This window comes from Clupea harengus, chromosome 24, assembly GCF_900700415.2.
Source record: "Clupea harengus chromosome 24, Ch_v2.0.2, whole genome shotgun sequence".
In the NCBI taxonomy this organism is placed as follows: domain Eukaryota; kingdom Metazoa; phylum Chordata; class Actinopteri; order Clupeiformes; family Clupeidae; genus Clupea; species Clupea harengus.
Window position 1 is genome coordinate 10,529,890 of NC_045175.1, and position 16,990 is coordinate 10,546,879.

At 43.4% G+C, this 16,990-nt stretch overlaps 1 protein-coding gene across 1 annotated transcript in view; it reads left to right on the top strand.

Annotated features, from left to right (window-relative positions):
* The window catches only part of LOC105908834 (polyunsaturated fatty acid lipoxygenase ALOX15B-like), a 28,391-nt gene extending 28,053 nt beyond the window's left edge, over window positions 1-338 (top strand). The window contains exon 13 of the mRNA XM_031561962.1: window positions 159-338. Coding sequence (XP_031417822.1) covers window positions 159-338 — 180 coding nt within the window. The remainder of the gene's footprint in view (window positions 1-158) is intronic.
* Window positions 339-16,990: the final 16,652 nt, after the last annotated feature.

Below are 16,990 nucleotides of genomic sequence, written 5' to 3' on the forward strand. Positions count from 1 at the left end.
CATCTGTAAGCATTTTCAGTTAATCAGACCTGATATTTTAACAGTGGGCACTTACAGAATATCAATGTGCTGTCACACATAGTGTGTTAAACATTATTAGCAACATGTTTATTATCAACATGTTATTTGCCATTACAATCTTAACATGCTGTCTCTAGTACTCTCTGGGAGATGTCCCAGAAGAGCTGTATGATGAAGAGGTCCCCTGCAAGCTCTTTAAAGACTTTCAAAAGGATCTGAAGAAGTTGTCAGATGACATCGAGGAGCGGAACAAGAAGCTGGAGCTTCCCTACACCTATCTGGACCCCAAAAATGTGGACAACAGTGTGGCCATTTGAAAGCGTAGAGTATTTCTTCTTCATTCTTTTTGTCTTTCTAGTACAGTTTTTCTCGTTTGCTTAAACACTATAACTGGGCAATATTAACTAAACATTCCAAACCATGACACCATCTACCAATTGACAGATCCATTTCCCAAAACTATGACCACTATATCCTTGTTTTCACACATGGCTCCACTGACATTTGATATCCTGATGTCATCATAGCTCAAACCCAACGAGAACCTCAGGATAGATAGATTCAAGGGCCATGCATGGGATGCTGTGTGGCCATTTGAAAGGATAGTCCTTAATACTTTTATCCTTATATTAGTTTTAGATAACTACGGTGAAAGGCAGTGTTTTTTTTATGTGTGGTGAATTTTTAGGATTAAAACTGAGTTGTTACTACTGTGGTTTCCTCTTCTAACATGAATCATTCACTTGTATGACATGTTTCGTTGCTATGGGCAATAAAGTCACTTTGAAATACTGGCCAACCTTGCACTGTTTTGACTTTCAGTTTCTTACAACTGCTTCCACATATTTTCTGAAACTTGGTCTCAATTTTTCAAACCTTGCATCACAACACTACAGTCTTGCAAGATAAAACTCTGCATTCAAAATGTAATCATTCCTTTTTCAAATCAAATTTGTGGGTCAATTTAGTTTTTCATATGGTCACTATGAACTGTCACAGGCTAGCTACAAACTAAACTAAAACAAACCTAAAACTAAAACCTTTTGTTAGGCTGGTTGCATCGTTACAGTTTATTTTGGCAAAATCCACTGCAATGCAATTCAATTCAGTTGTGCCACAATTTACAGCAAACAAAGTATTTTTGTTGGAAAAGATCATTACACAGAACTGAAATATATTTACACTAAAACACACTTAGCGTGCTGAGGTTTGTAACAGTAACAGTCCACTATACCTTGTCAGCACACAGTACACATCAAACATAAGACATAGCTAATGTGAGAAAGTACTTTACAGTGTGGTACATAACAGTTCTTTAGCTTCTCTCAGTTGCTGATTTTCTAAAATGAGCTTTCACTGTGTTGTGTCTTCATTCTACAACCACACCACTAGGTGTCGCTGTATTGTACTGTTATGTGTGAGAAGTACTTAGTGTTCGAGGATGAAGCCTTAACGATATACCATGCCGAATAGCTGCTCCTACTTTAGATAAAGAGTTTGAAGTTACATGCCTGCCTCGTGTTCCTTTCTTCTTGCAATATAACAAATTGGCGACGAGGAACTTACTCACGTTAGAATTTACTGCAATTATAATTTTTTTCGACGATGGCTACGAATACACCTTTCCCGGATTGGTTTCTGCCAGCGCCAGGGGAGCCTGCCATTCCATTCAAATCCTGGGTGAAGATTTTCCAAAACTACTGCCTGGTAATCGATGTGGAAGGACAATAATGGACTGGGGCAAGACAACACGCTCTTCTACTTCACTGTTTAGGCACAGAGGGCCAAAGGATATTCTACACATTACCGAACACTGGTGATACGTTGGCAACTGCGCTAACTTCTCTGCATGGCTCCTTCACACCAAAGGTAAACATCGTAGTGGAACGACACATTTCGGAAGCGAGTTCAGCTAGCAGATGAATCTATAATTCAGTATGTGACTGCTTTGCGCCAGCTAGCCGCTACCTGTGAGTTTGCTAACGGTGATGACATGATACGTGACCAATTAGTGGAACACGTTGCACATGCACGCATAAGGGAAAGACTGTTGTTAAAGCAGAAATTGACATTAGAGGATGCCGTTACTATCGCTAGTCAGATGGAGCGGATGGAGATGGAGATCGAGCAAGCAAAATGCATGACTAAAAGTGGGTTACCTGTGCAAGCAGTCCAGGTACACAGAACAGTGCAACGTCGACATCCATGGAAAAATGCGCGAGTGGGGTCATCTACAGGTCAGTCCACCGTCAGTTTCACTCCTGCTACAAATTCCTGTGCCTGCTTTCGCTGTGGATCCGACAAGCATCTGGCAAATGCACCGGAATGCCCAGCTAGCACTGCCGTGTGTAAAACTTGCAATAAGAGAGGACATTTTAGCCGTGTGTGTAGGTCTGCTGCACAGACTCACAGCGTGCGCAAAGTGGACATACCCGAATACACACTCCTTTTGCTGCAAAGAGAAGAGTCGCCGGCTAAACTGAATTGCACTGTGGATATATGCGCCGGGACCATGCAAAAGTCTGTTACATTGACAGTGGATACTGGAGCATAGGTGTCGGTTCTGCCCCAAGGAATAGTGGAGGAATACTTCAAGGGAGTGACCCTACAACCACCTGCAGCTCGCCTTGTGACCTACTCCCAAACTCCAATCAAAGTGCTGGGGTGCATGCCTGCTACAGTGGTGAGAGACAATGATGCTTGTAAAGTGAACTTTTATGTTACAGACAATGGAACCCCATTAATGGGGATGGACTTGATAACTGCTCTTAAACTGCGTATTGAAGGAGGTACATTGCTTTCTGCATCTCCTACCTACAGACCAGTAATGCAACTGGCCACAGCCAGCAAAGATTTGCCAGCTATGGGCTGCGCTAAAGGATTTATGCACAGTCAAGATCATTGAGTCTGCATCACCTGTTCGACAGAAGCTACGCCGTCTGCCCTTCGCTGTCAGATCAGCTGTGTCTGACGAATTGAACAAATTGCTCTCTGCTGGAGTGATTGAATGAATTGATGCCTCACCCTGGGTTTCACCCATCGTTGTTACACAAAAGAAAAGTGGCATAAGAATGTGCGTAGATCTACGAGAACCAAATAAAGCCATAATGGTGGACAGTTATCCTCTACCACAGTGGTTCCCAAACTTTTTACAGTCCCGTTAATGAAATTGCTTGTGTTAAACAACGTACTTTCCTTTCCGCCCCTCGACACCGTAGCAGTGCAGCTCTTACACTGTGCCTTACTCCTCTCGTCGTCATTTATCTTAAAATGAGCCCAAATCGCTGTTAAGGCAGCACAATGGAATTGCTAATCGCTAACGAGATGCTAGCAGCTAAATTTAGCGAAACCTGTATACTGAAATACTTTGACACTATGACAAACTTTCCTAACACAGTCAAACATCAAGCAAATGCAACACAAGACGGCAAATAAGCTACTTACTAGTCTGGCAGAGAGTGGAAGGACAGGTAGGACAATAAATCACATTTTGTGTCAGCATAGCCCGGCCAGTTTGATGCAGTGAAATACTGATGAGTGGTATCGGTGCTTGGTATCGGCAATTCAAAAACGAGTACGAGTATTTTAACGAAGTATCGGCACCGATACCGATACTGGTATCGGTGCATCCATAATATTTACATAAGAAAGGAGTGGCGTGATCTGCAAATTCTGCTCGGAGGCAAAAGCGAAAGGAGAGTTCGCTCATGGGAAAACTTGGTCCGAGTGGAAGCTTGATTACCTAAAGCGTCATCTGACACAGAAAGTCCATGTAGACGCATTGAAAACATTAAGACTTAGACATGGGAACTCTATCAAATTCTCACCGAAGATCCTTGTGCTTTACATTAAGTTTCGGGAGCAAACTGATTTCAGTACGTCGCTTTGGACAAAAGCGTCTGCTAAATGACTAAATGTAAAGTTACAAGACCGTTTTTGCTGGAATCATTCAGCTTTCAGGATGCACTGCAAAAAAAACATCCTTGATGCCATTACCAAGTTCTACGCAGGTCATGCGCTAGACATGAACAAAATGGTAATGTTTACTTCAGATGGTGCTTCTGTCATGTTAGGCAGATATAAAGGAGCGGCTGCTTTACTGAAGCGTCAGGTACCGCACCTGACTGAGCAACACTGCGTGGCCCATAGGGAGAACTTGTGAATTGATGACGCATGGAAAGTCCCTATAATGAAAGAGGTAGAAACGCTACTCCGGACAGTATACTCCATGTTTTGCAGATCTACCTTTAGGAAAAATGACACCATGTCAATAAAATAGGCCTATAATAATTTTTAAGCACTGCATTAGCATTTTTCTTTCAATGAAGTTCCACTTAAATGTTGTACCTGCTGAGAAATGACTAAACATATATATATATTGTGGCATCATGAGAGGCTTTACCACTGAGCTGGGTGTAGGGCAGTGCGTAATCAACAGGACAGAGCCGGCAAAAGTGCTTTCAAACGAGGATCAGGTTTATTCACCAAACACAAAGTCTTTCAGGAAGCAAACATAAAAGTTCTTCAAAGGCAAAAACATAGGCTTCATAAAGTTGCTCCTCACTTACATCCTGCCCACTGTAGTTGCAGCTTAAAGTTCCTCCATCCAGGTCCTTCCCGGCTTCCGATGCGGCTTAGCAAGCGCTTCAGCAAGCGTTTCCACAACGGCTTCACCCGCACCTCAAGTGCTCGCTGTTCTCCCTCCTGGCTCTTCCTGCTCTCGTGGCTCACCCTCTCACAACAGGCACCACCTGTCTTAAATGCCCCTTCCATCAGGTGCCTTAAGCACCTACACCTGGTTGGGCGCTGCTGCATTCTGGGAGATGTAGTGCCACTGGCAGCCATCTTGTGGTGTGGCAGCCAGACCTCCACACGAACACCACACCCCTCTGCTAGCTGGCCCACCGTGATGCCACAATATATATATATATATATATATATATATATATATATATATATATAATCATTTTCAGTCATAACCAGTGAACCAGTCATAACCTCCCTAAACCTTATTGAAGTTCAACCAAAGATCATCGTTTAAGTTCAACTAAACTGACTGGTAAAACACCATCATTAAAATGTTCCCAAAGTCCAGCCATTATAAAGGATATTGATGAATATCAACGTTGTAGACATATTGATGCATTTTCTGTCATCACTTCGAATCCCCTATGGCTAACGCAGGCTCGTAGTAATTTCCGGCAGGTCGCGTGGTTGCGAACTGCTCACAGTGCTGAAATGTGTGCTCAGAAAAAAAAAAAATGTGCTCATTGCTGAAAAAAATTAGAGGGAACATTGGTTGGGGCCAGTGGCGATTTTAGCCTGAAATTTCCGGTGGGGCAATTTTGTATGACTTCATGTCACCGTCAAAAAACTAGAGGTAGCTGATTATTATAAGCAGTAGACCAGTAAGATATGTTATGGGCTGCATTTTGAGTGCCGGCAGGGAGCAGAAATCCTAATTCAAATACATTTCACATGCTTAAGCGCAACACAAAGATGTTGCCTATAATACAGCATTAAAGTAAAATGATTGCAACAAAGTAAAAAGATTAGACAGACACATAGCTCAAATAACTTGACTAATTTATTAAGCTTGTGGCACACGTGTGGCATACAATATGAAGCGAAAGGCACAACTTAATCAAATAACAGCAACAAAACATGCTGCTAAATGAACAAAACTTTGTAAAAAGACGATGTCCTTGCAGATTGCATTGATACATCCATCAGCTCCAAAAAAAGGTTTGACTCACCAAATCAGATCACTTAAATAGGAAGTTGGCACGGTGGTTCTTTGCTTGAGCAAACCTCTCAATGACTTTGCTGTTAAAATCCAACAGTCCATGAACAAACGGGTTTTCAATGGAAAGCATGGAGAGGGCGTTAAGTCTCTGCTGTCCCATCGTGTTTCTTGTGAATGTCTTGATCCTTTTGTGTGGCCCCAAACGTTTAATTTCTAATTTATCTTCCAACGACAATGTACTAAATTGCACCCTCAACAACTAGTCTACATTATTCATTGTAGGCTGAATTAAAACCCTTCCAAAATACTCGAAAACTAGCGATAGCTAACTAGCAGTAACGTTACTGGCATTGATCTGTCTGATTTTGATCTGACCGTATGTGTTTTTTTCTTAGTCACGGGGTACAGGTCTCGCAGTTTTCGCATTATTCAAGTCTTGTTGCCAGGCAGATTTCGTGGGGCACATCTGAAAGTGCCCCACCGCTCAATGTTAACTTTGGCCTGTGTGGTTCACGCTCATTGGTGTTTCCATGGTAACGGTGGGGTAGCGTGGGCCGTTGCCCCACCGGAAAGGGAGGGACAGCGGAGAGCAGCATTTCACAGAGCAAGCACACAGACAGGAAAACACACGAATAAAATTACTCCAAAACAAAACTATAATGCTTGTGAGTCAAGTTTATTCACACACACACATTCACGCTACTTTGCATAAAAAAAAATATATTTATATATTTTGCCGCGAAGTACGAATGTATTGAGCTTTCTGCACAACAGCGCCATCTGGATCTGGTGGGGCAGTGCCCCACCTGCCCCTAATGTAGAAACGCCACTGGTTGGGGCTAATTTTGTTCACCCTGAGGTAGATTGATGGCTTAACATGAGTGAATAATATGTGCCACAAGTGACTCAAACCTTCTAAGGTTGTTGTTTGCCAGCCATCAACAGAACAGAAGACTAAAAAAACATTATTTGCAGGCAATTGGGAAGATGAGCGAATTAAATTGACAGGCTGTAGCGGTTGAACAGGGGGGCGTGACCGGAGCGGGGTTCAGCACAGACGTGACATTTTCTCAGTGGTTTTGTTTTTTAATTAATGCTTGTTAATCGTTCCGATCGTTGTTGTGTTTATTAGAAAGAAATACAGCCTTGCAGGGCAAAATACAGGGGAATTTGGGCGATTTTGATGCACAAAATGATGTTTCCGTCTGAAAGTTTCAATTCTGTTTCAAAGGGTACATTTCGCGAATTCCGTCCGTTTTCCGTTATCACGGAAGTGTTTCCCCCGCGTACCCCCTGAACCACTTCGCGTACCCCTGGGGGGTGGATGAACTACTTGCCACTCTTGCTGGATCAATAATCTTTTCAACTATTAATCTTGAAAGTGCTTACCACCAACTCCCACTTCATCCAGATAGTAGGGATTTGACTGCATTTATAACCAGTGGCGGCTGGTGAATTTTTTTGGGGGGGGCGCAGTTGGGCGGCGCAGTTAAAATAGCACTCCACAATAAGAAAAGAGTTTGAGTAGAATATTAAAAAAAAACAAAGCTTTATTTCAAGAACACACAGTGCTCAACACTATCCAATAACAACCATCAACAAACTGTAACTTTGGGCATGAGAGGTTCAGAGCAGAATGGTTTCAGAGGTTTACAGAATAAAACAGGTGCCCACACCCTCACATGAGAGGTTTAGAGCACAAGAGATTCAGAAAGAGATATCACATTTTACATTGGGTGTTTGAGAAGAGTAGGCCCCACTACTTGTAAAGAAATTTAGCCCTCCTCTCTTTCAAGTTGGCAAATCTCACTAACTTTTCCCTCACAACAGCCAGCATACAGTCAAGAAGTTCATTCTGGACTGTTTTGGATGTTCCCTTAAAGAGTCGCACTCTCGAGATGCTCTATCAGTGCACTGCCAAGTGAGGCACCGACGTCCACCAAGCCACGGAATATCCCTGGGTTAGCCGAGTTCTCGCTCTTATCATGACCACGCAGGGCCAACTCAAATGCACCACAGAACTTTACACAGTCTATTATTCTTGAGAGAATGTGCCTGTTTTTCCTTACTTCTTCATTGTGTTTTCGAATGCCAATTCGGTACCCGCAGTCGAGCTGCTCTGCTATACTCAGTCTTCCAACGAGGCTTAGCTTCAGGCTGTTAGTTAGATGGCTGCGGCAAGATTCGTGCTTCTTACATTTATCGTTGGAGTGCTTTAGATCCCTCATCCCCGTTGCAGTCCAGATTGTTTCAGTCCCAGGACTTTAGAACAACAGGCAGGGGGAACAAAAAAAACGCATCACTCACTGAACAACCAGCTAACCAGCTCCGGTTAGCATACAGGCTTGAGGAGAAGCTACGGGTGTACGTCCTCCCGCGGTCGATGCTCTGCTGCTGCATTTTTAAATCCGGACGTTCGGGTCCCATGTCTTTCAGTCTCTTCTTATCGACATCTGATCTTCGATTGAAAGGTGTTTCACGAAGAGATACCACAGAGTTTTCAGTCGCCATACTCACAGAATCAAAGTCTCTGCTAGCTATGTTGCTCACGTAGATACGTGAGATTTATATGGGATGTGAGGGAATGATAAAGATCTCTGATTCGACAAATAGTCCAGTCGCGTTGAAATAAGAAACGATGTCATTGGTTAGGGCGCAAAATGTTGTGCCCCAGGATCGAACTTTCATCCGCCAATGAGAAGCTGTCCTTGCTCAAATGTTGCAGAAAAGTATGAGAGCTCCCATTGACTTCCATTTGGCCGGCGCCCCTCCAGGGAGGAGCGGCTTATCTCAGTGATAACGAATGGCAATATATTATATTTGGTCACATTTAAGTGGTTGTTGACAGGGGCTTACGGTCTCCCACACACATTTAACGCGTTAACACAGTACATTTCTTATTTTAATTGTTTGGTATATAATGTTTGTTTTTTTTTCATCAAAAAATGTTAGGAGGGGCGGCGCCCTTGCGCCCTGTATTGACGCACCGCCACTGTTTATAACTCATGAGGGTCTTTTCAGATTCTGCCGTGTACCTTACGTGTTAGCGGCATTCCAGAAGATGATGTCTGTGGTCCTGCAGGGAGTGCCTAATGTTCAGAATTATCTTGATGACAAAATTTGTTTTGGAAGTACACAATTGCTGCATGATGCTGCACTTCAGGAGGTGTTGCAGCGTCTCAAAAAGGCAGGTCTGCGTATCAATGAGAAAAAGTGCCAATACAGACAGCCCAGCCTGCGCTTTCTGGGACACATAGTGACCGCACAGGGAATTGAACCAGATACAGACCATAAAGATACAGTGTCATAAACGTACCTTTTGCTACCATTTGAATATGCTTCCATAGGCCATTGAATGCTGGGCGTGTCATGTGATGTCATGCGTGATATTGTTACGTTCAATATATAAACCATATGCGCATGTACGCGCCGTCACCATTTTGATTGCACTTAAGAGATGCTACACATGTTCTGAATTAAACAGCCATTCATTGTTGAAACGCAGTGACTATTGAGTCCTGTTATTCGTCTAGGCGACGAACGCCACATGGTGTCAGAAGAAAAGTGTGTGAAGACGTGATTTTGTTGGTACTGAAGTGTGCATCGCCATGGCTTTGGCCAAGTTTTCCCCGCCTGAGCAGTTCGACTTTCACAAGCCCGAAGCGTGGCCGGACTGGAAGCAAAGGTTTGCCAGATACCGGGTTGCATCATTGGTCGCGGAGGATGACGAAGTGGTACAGGTAAATGCCTTGATATATTCAATGGGAGCAGAGGCTGAGCACATATTCAAGTCATTCACGTTCACAGCAGTAGGTGATAGCGACAAATACAACGTAGTAATGGCCAAGTTTGATGAACATTTTATCCCGAAGCACAACGTTATCTATGAACGTGCAAAGTTCCATTCACGAGCCCAACTTCCCGGGGAAAGTGTGGAAGCATTCGTCAGGCAGCTTTATGAGTTAGCTGAAAACTGTGTTTTTGGAGCACAGAAAGATGAACAGATGCGGGATCGCATAGTGATTGGAATTCGTGATAAACAAGTGTCACAAAAACTTCAAATGAAAAGTGATCTCACATTGCGCACAGCAATTGAAATGGCGAGACACTGCGAGTTAATAAAATCTCAGAACACTGAAGGAGAGAAACAGGCACAGCACGTGGACAACATAAAGTCAGTTAGAAAGAAAGAATACAAAAGAACTGGCTACTCAGGAAAGACATTTATAAAGAATAGAAAAGGAACATGCACAAGATGTGGCCGTAATCATGACGATGGCGAAGAATGTCCTGCAAAAGGGAAAAAGTGTCTAAAGTGTAACAAAGTAGGACACTACGCTGCCGTGTGCCACTTAAAAGCAGCTGTACATGAAATAACTGAGGCTAATGTGGAAGAATGCATGTTCTTAGGTTCAGTGCAACAGGAGCAAAGCATGATGCATTCATTGTTAGCTGAGGATGTGCCACCGTGGCGCACTACTCTGACTGTAGCACACACACCAGTCTCGTTCAAGATTGACTCCGGTGCGGATGCATCAGTGATGTCTGAAACCACATATGAAACATTAAAGGAAAAGCCCAAACTCGTAGAGGTGAAAAACACACTGCAAAGTCCAGGCGGCGTTGTGGCCACAAGGGGGCAGTTTTTAGCCAAAATTAAAGCCCATGTCAATTGGACAGCTACGAAACTGCTGTTTCCGTGTAGTGGTTGTGAAAACCAGTGGAGAAAACCTCCTTAGCCGAACTGTGGCTACTAAGCTAGGCTTAATTAAGCGCTTGGATGAAGTCAGCTCATTCAGTGGTGTGGGCACACTCAAAGGGGATCCGGTGAAAATCACCTTAAAAGATGATGCAGAGCCGTACAGTGTAGCCGTACCAAGACGGGTTCCTATTCCCTTACTCTCCAAAGTAGAGGAGGAACTGAAAAGAATGGAGTCAATGGGCATAATAGAGAAAATAACCGAACCAACTGAATGGTGTGCTCCTATGGTGCCAGTGATTAAAAAGAATGGAAAAATAAGAATATGTGTGGACTTAAAAAGACTTAATGAGAATGTGAAACGAGAGAAGTTCATCTTACCTACGTTGGACGATATACTTCCCAAGTTAGCCAAGAGTACAGTGTTCTCCAGCCTGGATGCCGAGAGTGGATTTTGGCAAATCCCTCTAAAAGAAGACAGTGCACGTCTGACCACCTTCATCACACCGCTGGGCAGATACTGCTTCAAAAGGTTACCCTTTGGCATCACGTCAGCGCCCGAAATCTTCCAACGAAAGATGTCTGAGCTACTGCAGGGGCACGACGGGACAGTTGTCTACATGGACGACATTTTGGTGTTTGGTGAAACACAAGAAATTCACGACCAGAGACTCAAGCGGGTCATGGAGACCATACAGGCCTCAGGTCTAAGGTTAAATAAGGAGAAATGTCGGTTCAACAAGCCAGAATTGGACTTCCTAGGGCAAGTGGTGACCAAAGACGGCATTGCACCAAGCCCAGAGAGGGTCAAGGCCATTGTGGCAATGGATCCGCCCCAAAACATCAGTGAGTTGAGACGGCTGCTGGGGATGGTGAACTACATCGGACGATATCTGTCGAACCTGTCCACCGTGCTCCAACCGCTCAACGAGCTGCTCAAGTCTGAGCGTGACTGGTGCTGGGGACCGCAACAAAAACAAGCATTCACAGAAGTGAAGCAGTTAATCTCGTCAGCTCCGGTCCTAGAGTTCTTTGACCCAGCAAAGCCAACGGTCGTCAGTGCTGATGCCAGCAGCTATGGGCTCGGTGGAGTCCTCATGCAGAGCCATGATGGAAGACTGAAGCCAGTGGCCTTCTGTTCACGCACCCTGACTGACGCTGAAAAGAGGTACGCTCAGATCGAAAAGGAGTGCCTCGCAGGAGTGTGGGCATCAGAACGTTTCTATCAGTACCTGTGCGGCCTCGAGAAATACAAGTTACTTACAGACCACAAGCCTTTAGTAACCCTAATCAATTCAAAAGACCTTGACACTACACCTTCACGTTGTCAGCGCCTGCTCATCAGGTTAATGAAGTTTAATCCAGTTTCCGAATATGTTCCTGGAAAACAACTGGTAGTAGCAGATGCCCTGTCCAGGCAACCTGTGGCGAACACTCCACCAGGTGACCTGGAGGCAGAGGTGCAAGCATACGTCGACTCAGTTGAGGATGACCTTAGGGTGAGAAAGCCTGTCATCAATCAGATAAAAGACAAGACCAGGACAGATGGCGAGCTCCAGTGTGTCCTCAGGTACATCCACAAAGGGTGGCCAGAACATCTTAAGAGTGTAGCGTTACAGGCAAGTGCCTACTTCAAAGAGCGTGGCTCACTTAGTGAAGCCAATGGACTGCTGCGCCGTGGTAAACAGATTGTGATCCCTGAAAGCATGAGAGACGAAGTGCTCCAGAAGATACACCAGGGCCATCTAGGCCTTACCAAGTGCAGAGAATGTTACAGAGGTGCTGTGTGGTGGCCAGGCATAGCCAGTGACGTGAAACAGCTTGTGTTGTCATGTAAACACTGCTGTATCCACAGACCAAGCCAGAACAAAGAACCGCTGCTCACGACACCCACTGCCAGACCTACCTTGGCAGAAGCTAGCTGCTGACCTGTGTGAGCATAAGGGGTCGTCAGTACTTAATTGTAATTGACTACTTTTCAAGATGGCTTGAGATCTTGGAACTGCCAAAGACAAACTCAGAAACAGTCATACAAAAACTGAAAAGCATCTTCGTACGTTACGGAACACCAGAAGAGTTAATGACCGATAACGGACCACAATTCACAGCTGAACAGTTCAGATGCTTTGCAGCAGAGTATGATTTCCAACATGTGACTTCAAGTCCTCATTTTCCACAATCCAACGGCATGGCCGAACGTGCTGTAAAGACGGCAAAATGGATCTTGAAACAGGATGACCCCCACCTGGCACTTTTGAGTTACCGTTCAACTCCAACAGAACCAACAAGAGAGAGCCCTGCCAGGCTGTTGATGGGACGTGAGATCCGCACAACACTTCCAGTCCTGAAAGAGAACCTGCGGCCAGTGTGGCCTGACCTGGAAACCATCAAAAGAAATGATGCAAAAGCAAAGAAGTGCTATGAAAGGTACTACAACCGCAGGTACTCCACCAAACCTCTTCCGTCACTTAGCATCGGTGATAAAGTGAGGCTGAAGATTGATGGAGAAAAGGCCTGGACAACCACCGCGACTGTGAAGCGCCAGGCTCCTTCACTATGGAGACAGAGCAAGGCAACACTCCAAGGAGAAACCGGCGCCACATCCAGCTGGTGAGTCGAGAGCCGTCCTTAACTCCGAAGACGGATTCTCCTCAGCAACAAGACCTAGAGGGGCCAGCGGAACCGGACTTTGGCGACACCCAGAGCATTCCCAGTGAACCCCCCAGTACCCCTAAGTCCTCGGGTCAAGTTGTCACCAGGTTTGGTAGGACTGTAAAGCCAAACCCAAGGTATGTGAGCTAGTGAGATGAAGGACATAGAGGGCAGAATAAACCCTGTCCCATCTCAAGGGATCGTGGTAGTCTACCCACACCCTTAGTTAGAGATGTTCAGAGAAAAGAAAAAGAAAAAAAAAATCTTGTTTGCTGTGTTAAAGAGATTTTTGCTTAAATAGTAACAATTAACAGGAGAGTAAAACAAAGAGGGTTTATGTTTATGTTTATGTAATGCATACTTGAAAAAAGGGGGGAGATGTCATGTGATGTCATGCGTGATATTGTTACGTTCAATATATAAACCATATGCGCATGTACGCGCCGTCACCATTTTGATTGCACTTAAGAGATGCTACACATGTTCTGAATAAACAGCCATTCATTGTTGAAACGCAGTGACTATTGAGTCCTGTTATTCGTCTAGGCGACGAACGCCACAGGGCGTGTACAAAAATCCCATATTTTCAAAAACATATTTTGAGAAAATGAGGCAGAACACCATCACAAATGTTTGATATGTTAAGAACAAATATATAATCTTTAAAAAAAAAATTGTTTCATGTTGGTAAATGCTGTCATTTTTCTGCCCCTGAACTATATGTGTTTAGAGTTTTGAGAAAACGAGGCATGCTTTACAGTTTTTCTCGATTGCTTACACAAATTTTTTGAAAGCATGCCTCGTTTTCTCAAAACTCTAAACACAAATCCCTAAACCACTCACACAAAATGCAAAACCCTTTATATCTCCTGCAAAATGCTACCTTGCTTTCAAAACAGTGTTATGTCACCACAAAAGTGTATTTTGTTTTCAAATGACAAACACAGACCATTATATGAGTAGACATTCTAAGCATCGATTGAACACTGATGTGCTCAATGGAAAACACTACTATGAAATGGGAAAACACCAGTATGAAGGCCTTATCAGGAGCATTATGCTTTTTCATGTCCAGTGTTACTGTACACTTTCTCCTGTTGTAAAATATTGTAACTGTATAATGTGTTTACTCAAATATAAAACACACAAATATACAGTAACAACTAAAATATTTCTTTATTTTTTCCAAAAGTGCTGTAGCCTATACATCACAGCAAACACAACTGAATGTGTAAATGATTTGCACAGAACAAACAATAGGATATAGGCCAGTACAGTCAACAAAAAAAAGAAAGAAAAATGTAAAATAAGAAAGGACAAAAAACTACTGCATCCTGTTCTAGCTCAAGACAATATTGACAATGTTGTATCAGAAATAGACCTACACAGTGTTGTGAAAGACTTGAAAATAACATTGGATTGGATTACAATACAGTACAGTAATGTGTCAGTGCTGATAGGACGCAGTCAGTTGTGGAAATTTATATGACTTACTTGCACATGGTCATAGCATAATTGTTTGACTCTGTCGGAGTTTCTGACAAAAGGCACCCTGTACACCTGCTTCATTCTCAAGGTGTTCCGCCTTAGAACACAGTCCACTGTGGCTAGGCTCACTGTATTGATGTTTAGGAATATGTCTTGGTCATCAATGGTTGCACTTTGTATTTGTTTACGTAATTTTACAAATACAGTACAATGGAAAATACTCTAAATACAAGAATACTATGCTCCTGATAAGGCATTCAAACTAGAGTTTTCCTGTCATAGTAGTGTTTCTTACCTATTCCCTCTTCTGAATGTCCGGAGAATGGATGCAACTGAGAAGCGGCTTATGTTTGGTTGAACCCTCTGGCCAGCCTCCTGCATGGTCAAACCATGGTTGACCACATGGTTGACCACAGTGGCCCGAATCTCATCAGAGATAATGGCTCTCCTTCTTGTTCTTTCTCTTCATCCTCTTCCTCCTCCTCTGTAACGTTTTCAGGTACAGACAAAATAGGAACCCAAAAGCACGACAGACACAGAATGTAGTATTGCGTTATTTACTTTGTTATACCACAACAGAGTCAAACCCTGGACATCAGCCCAGTGTTTCAATAATACAACAGGGGAGCAGGCAGAGTAATCCGAATCCGAGGGACAGGCAGGCAGGGTCAAAACCGGGAGATCAGTCCGTTCAGCAAACCATCCGACAAGGATCAGGCAGAGTAATCCGTAATCGATGGACAGGCAGGCAGGGTCAAAACCGGGAGATCAGATAATACAGCAGACAAATCCGACGAGGGGCAGGCAGGGTGTACGGAATCCGAGATACAGTCCAAGGTCTAAACACAGGGTAATCAGGCTTATGGTCAACATACAAATCGCGGGAAAGCTTGGCAAAACACACAAGACAATCTGGCGAAGAACAAATGATAGTGGACATGTATAAATACACAGAACCTAATGCGGAGATGAGCTGCAGGTGCAGAGATGGGGTAACAGGTGAGAGAGATAAGGAGATTGCCGGGCATGTGGGCGTGGCCGGATCTGAAATGACAGGAGATGATGATAAGACATGAACACAACCCAGATGAAAACAAACTAGAATTCAGGGGAATTTGTGACATCCTCCTCCTCTTACTCTCACTCCTCTGCCTTTCTGATCACCTCTCTCTTCAATGTTGCCATCAATTGTTCTCCAAACCAGGAGCTAACCTGTGGCCATCATATTGCTAAAGCTTTGATTTCAAATTGCACAAAAGCCTTGGAAATGGAAGTTTTGCCATTTGAATAGCAGTGTGTTATGTCTGAAAACAAGGAGGTTTTGGCATTGATGAAGTGTGCAAAGTAGAGAGGATGGTGTTTAGTGTTTTGAAGAAAGTGTGGCTAACAATTGAAATCTGTGTCTAAAGCAGATAATTGTGCTTATAGTTTAGCAGAATTGGTTTAGGGAGTTGGCACATGAGTTACAGGTTGTGGTCATTGTGTTATAAGTTCCAGTTTTTGTGTGTAATCAATCGAGAAAAACTGTAAAAAAATTTGTGTAAGCAATCGAGAAAAACTGTAAACAGATGAAGCAGAAGACGCTAAATAAAAATTCACATGGATTCAATAATACAGAATAATAATATGTGTGGCATGCGGGTCATATTTGTATTTGTATCTAAAATCTGCAGGAGATAATCATACTGTGAAAAGTACAGTTTTTCTTGTGCTGGAATATGAGTGAAAACATACTTAACCAGCGACACAATGTTTTGATCACTTGAGTTGATTATCTAAGGTCTTGGGTATGATATTAGCATAAAAGGTTTTAATCACTCCATTCATCGGAACAAACAAATGGACAAAACATTAGAAAATAAACATAACACACAACAAAGTATACATTTAAAACATATATTTACTGTCACATGTTGGGACATGGTTTGGCCGCCAAAGACTCTCACCTGCTAGGTTATTCTTTGCCTTCCCTGTGTTTTCCCGCCATTTTCGATAATCACATGGTCACCAGAATGGCTTTTTTTTTTACTTTGTTTTCTTGCCGAAACTTTTCTTGTCTCCAGTTCCAGTCATTCCAGCAAGCAGGAATTAACCCTGTGGTTTTCCGTGACTTTTTTGGATACTCTTGATCTCCTGTTCCTGAACCCCCCCAAGTTGCTCTCTGTTTTTATCTTATCTTCTGAGCGTTGACTTTATTCTGGCCTTTTGTTTTTTTGACTTCATGTTCTGAACGTTGGATTAGTTATTGTTTTTTGGAAAAACTTCTGCATATCTGCACTTGTGTCCTACTTTGCTCAGTGAGATCCTCACTGGACCAATAACCTCATGCACTCTCTCTCTCTCTCTCTCTCTGTCTGTCTGGCAACCTGAGTTCTGGCCCTGAC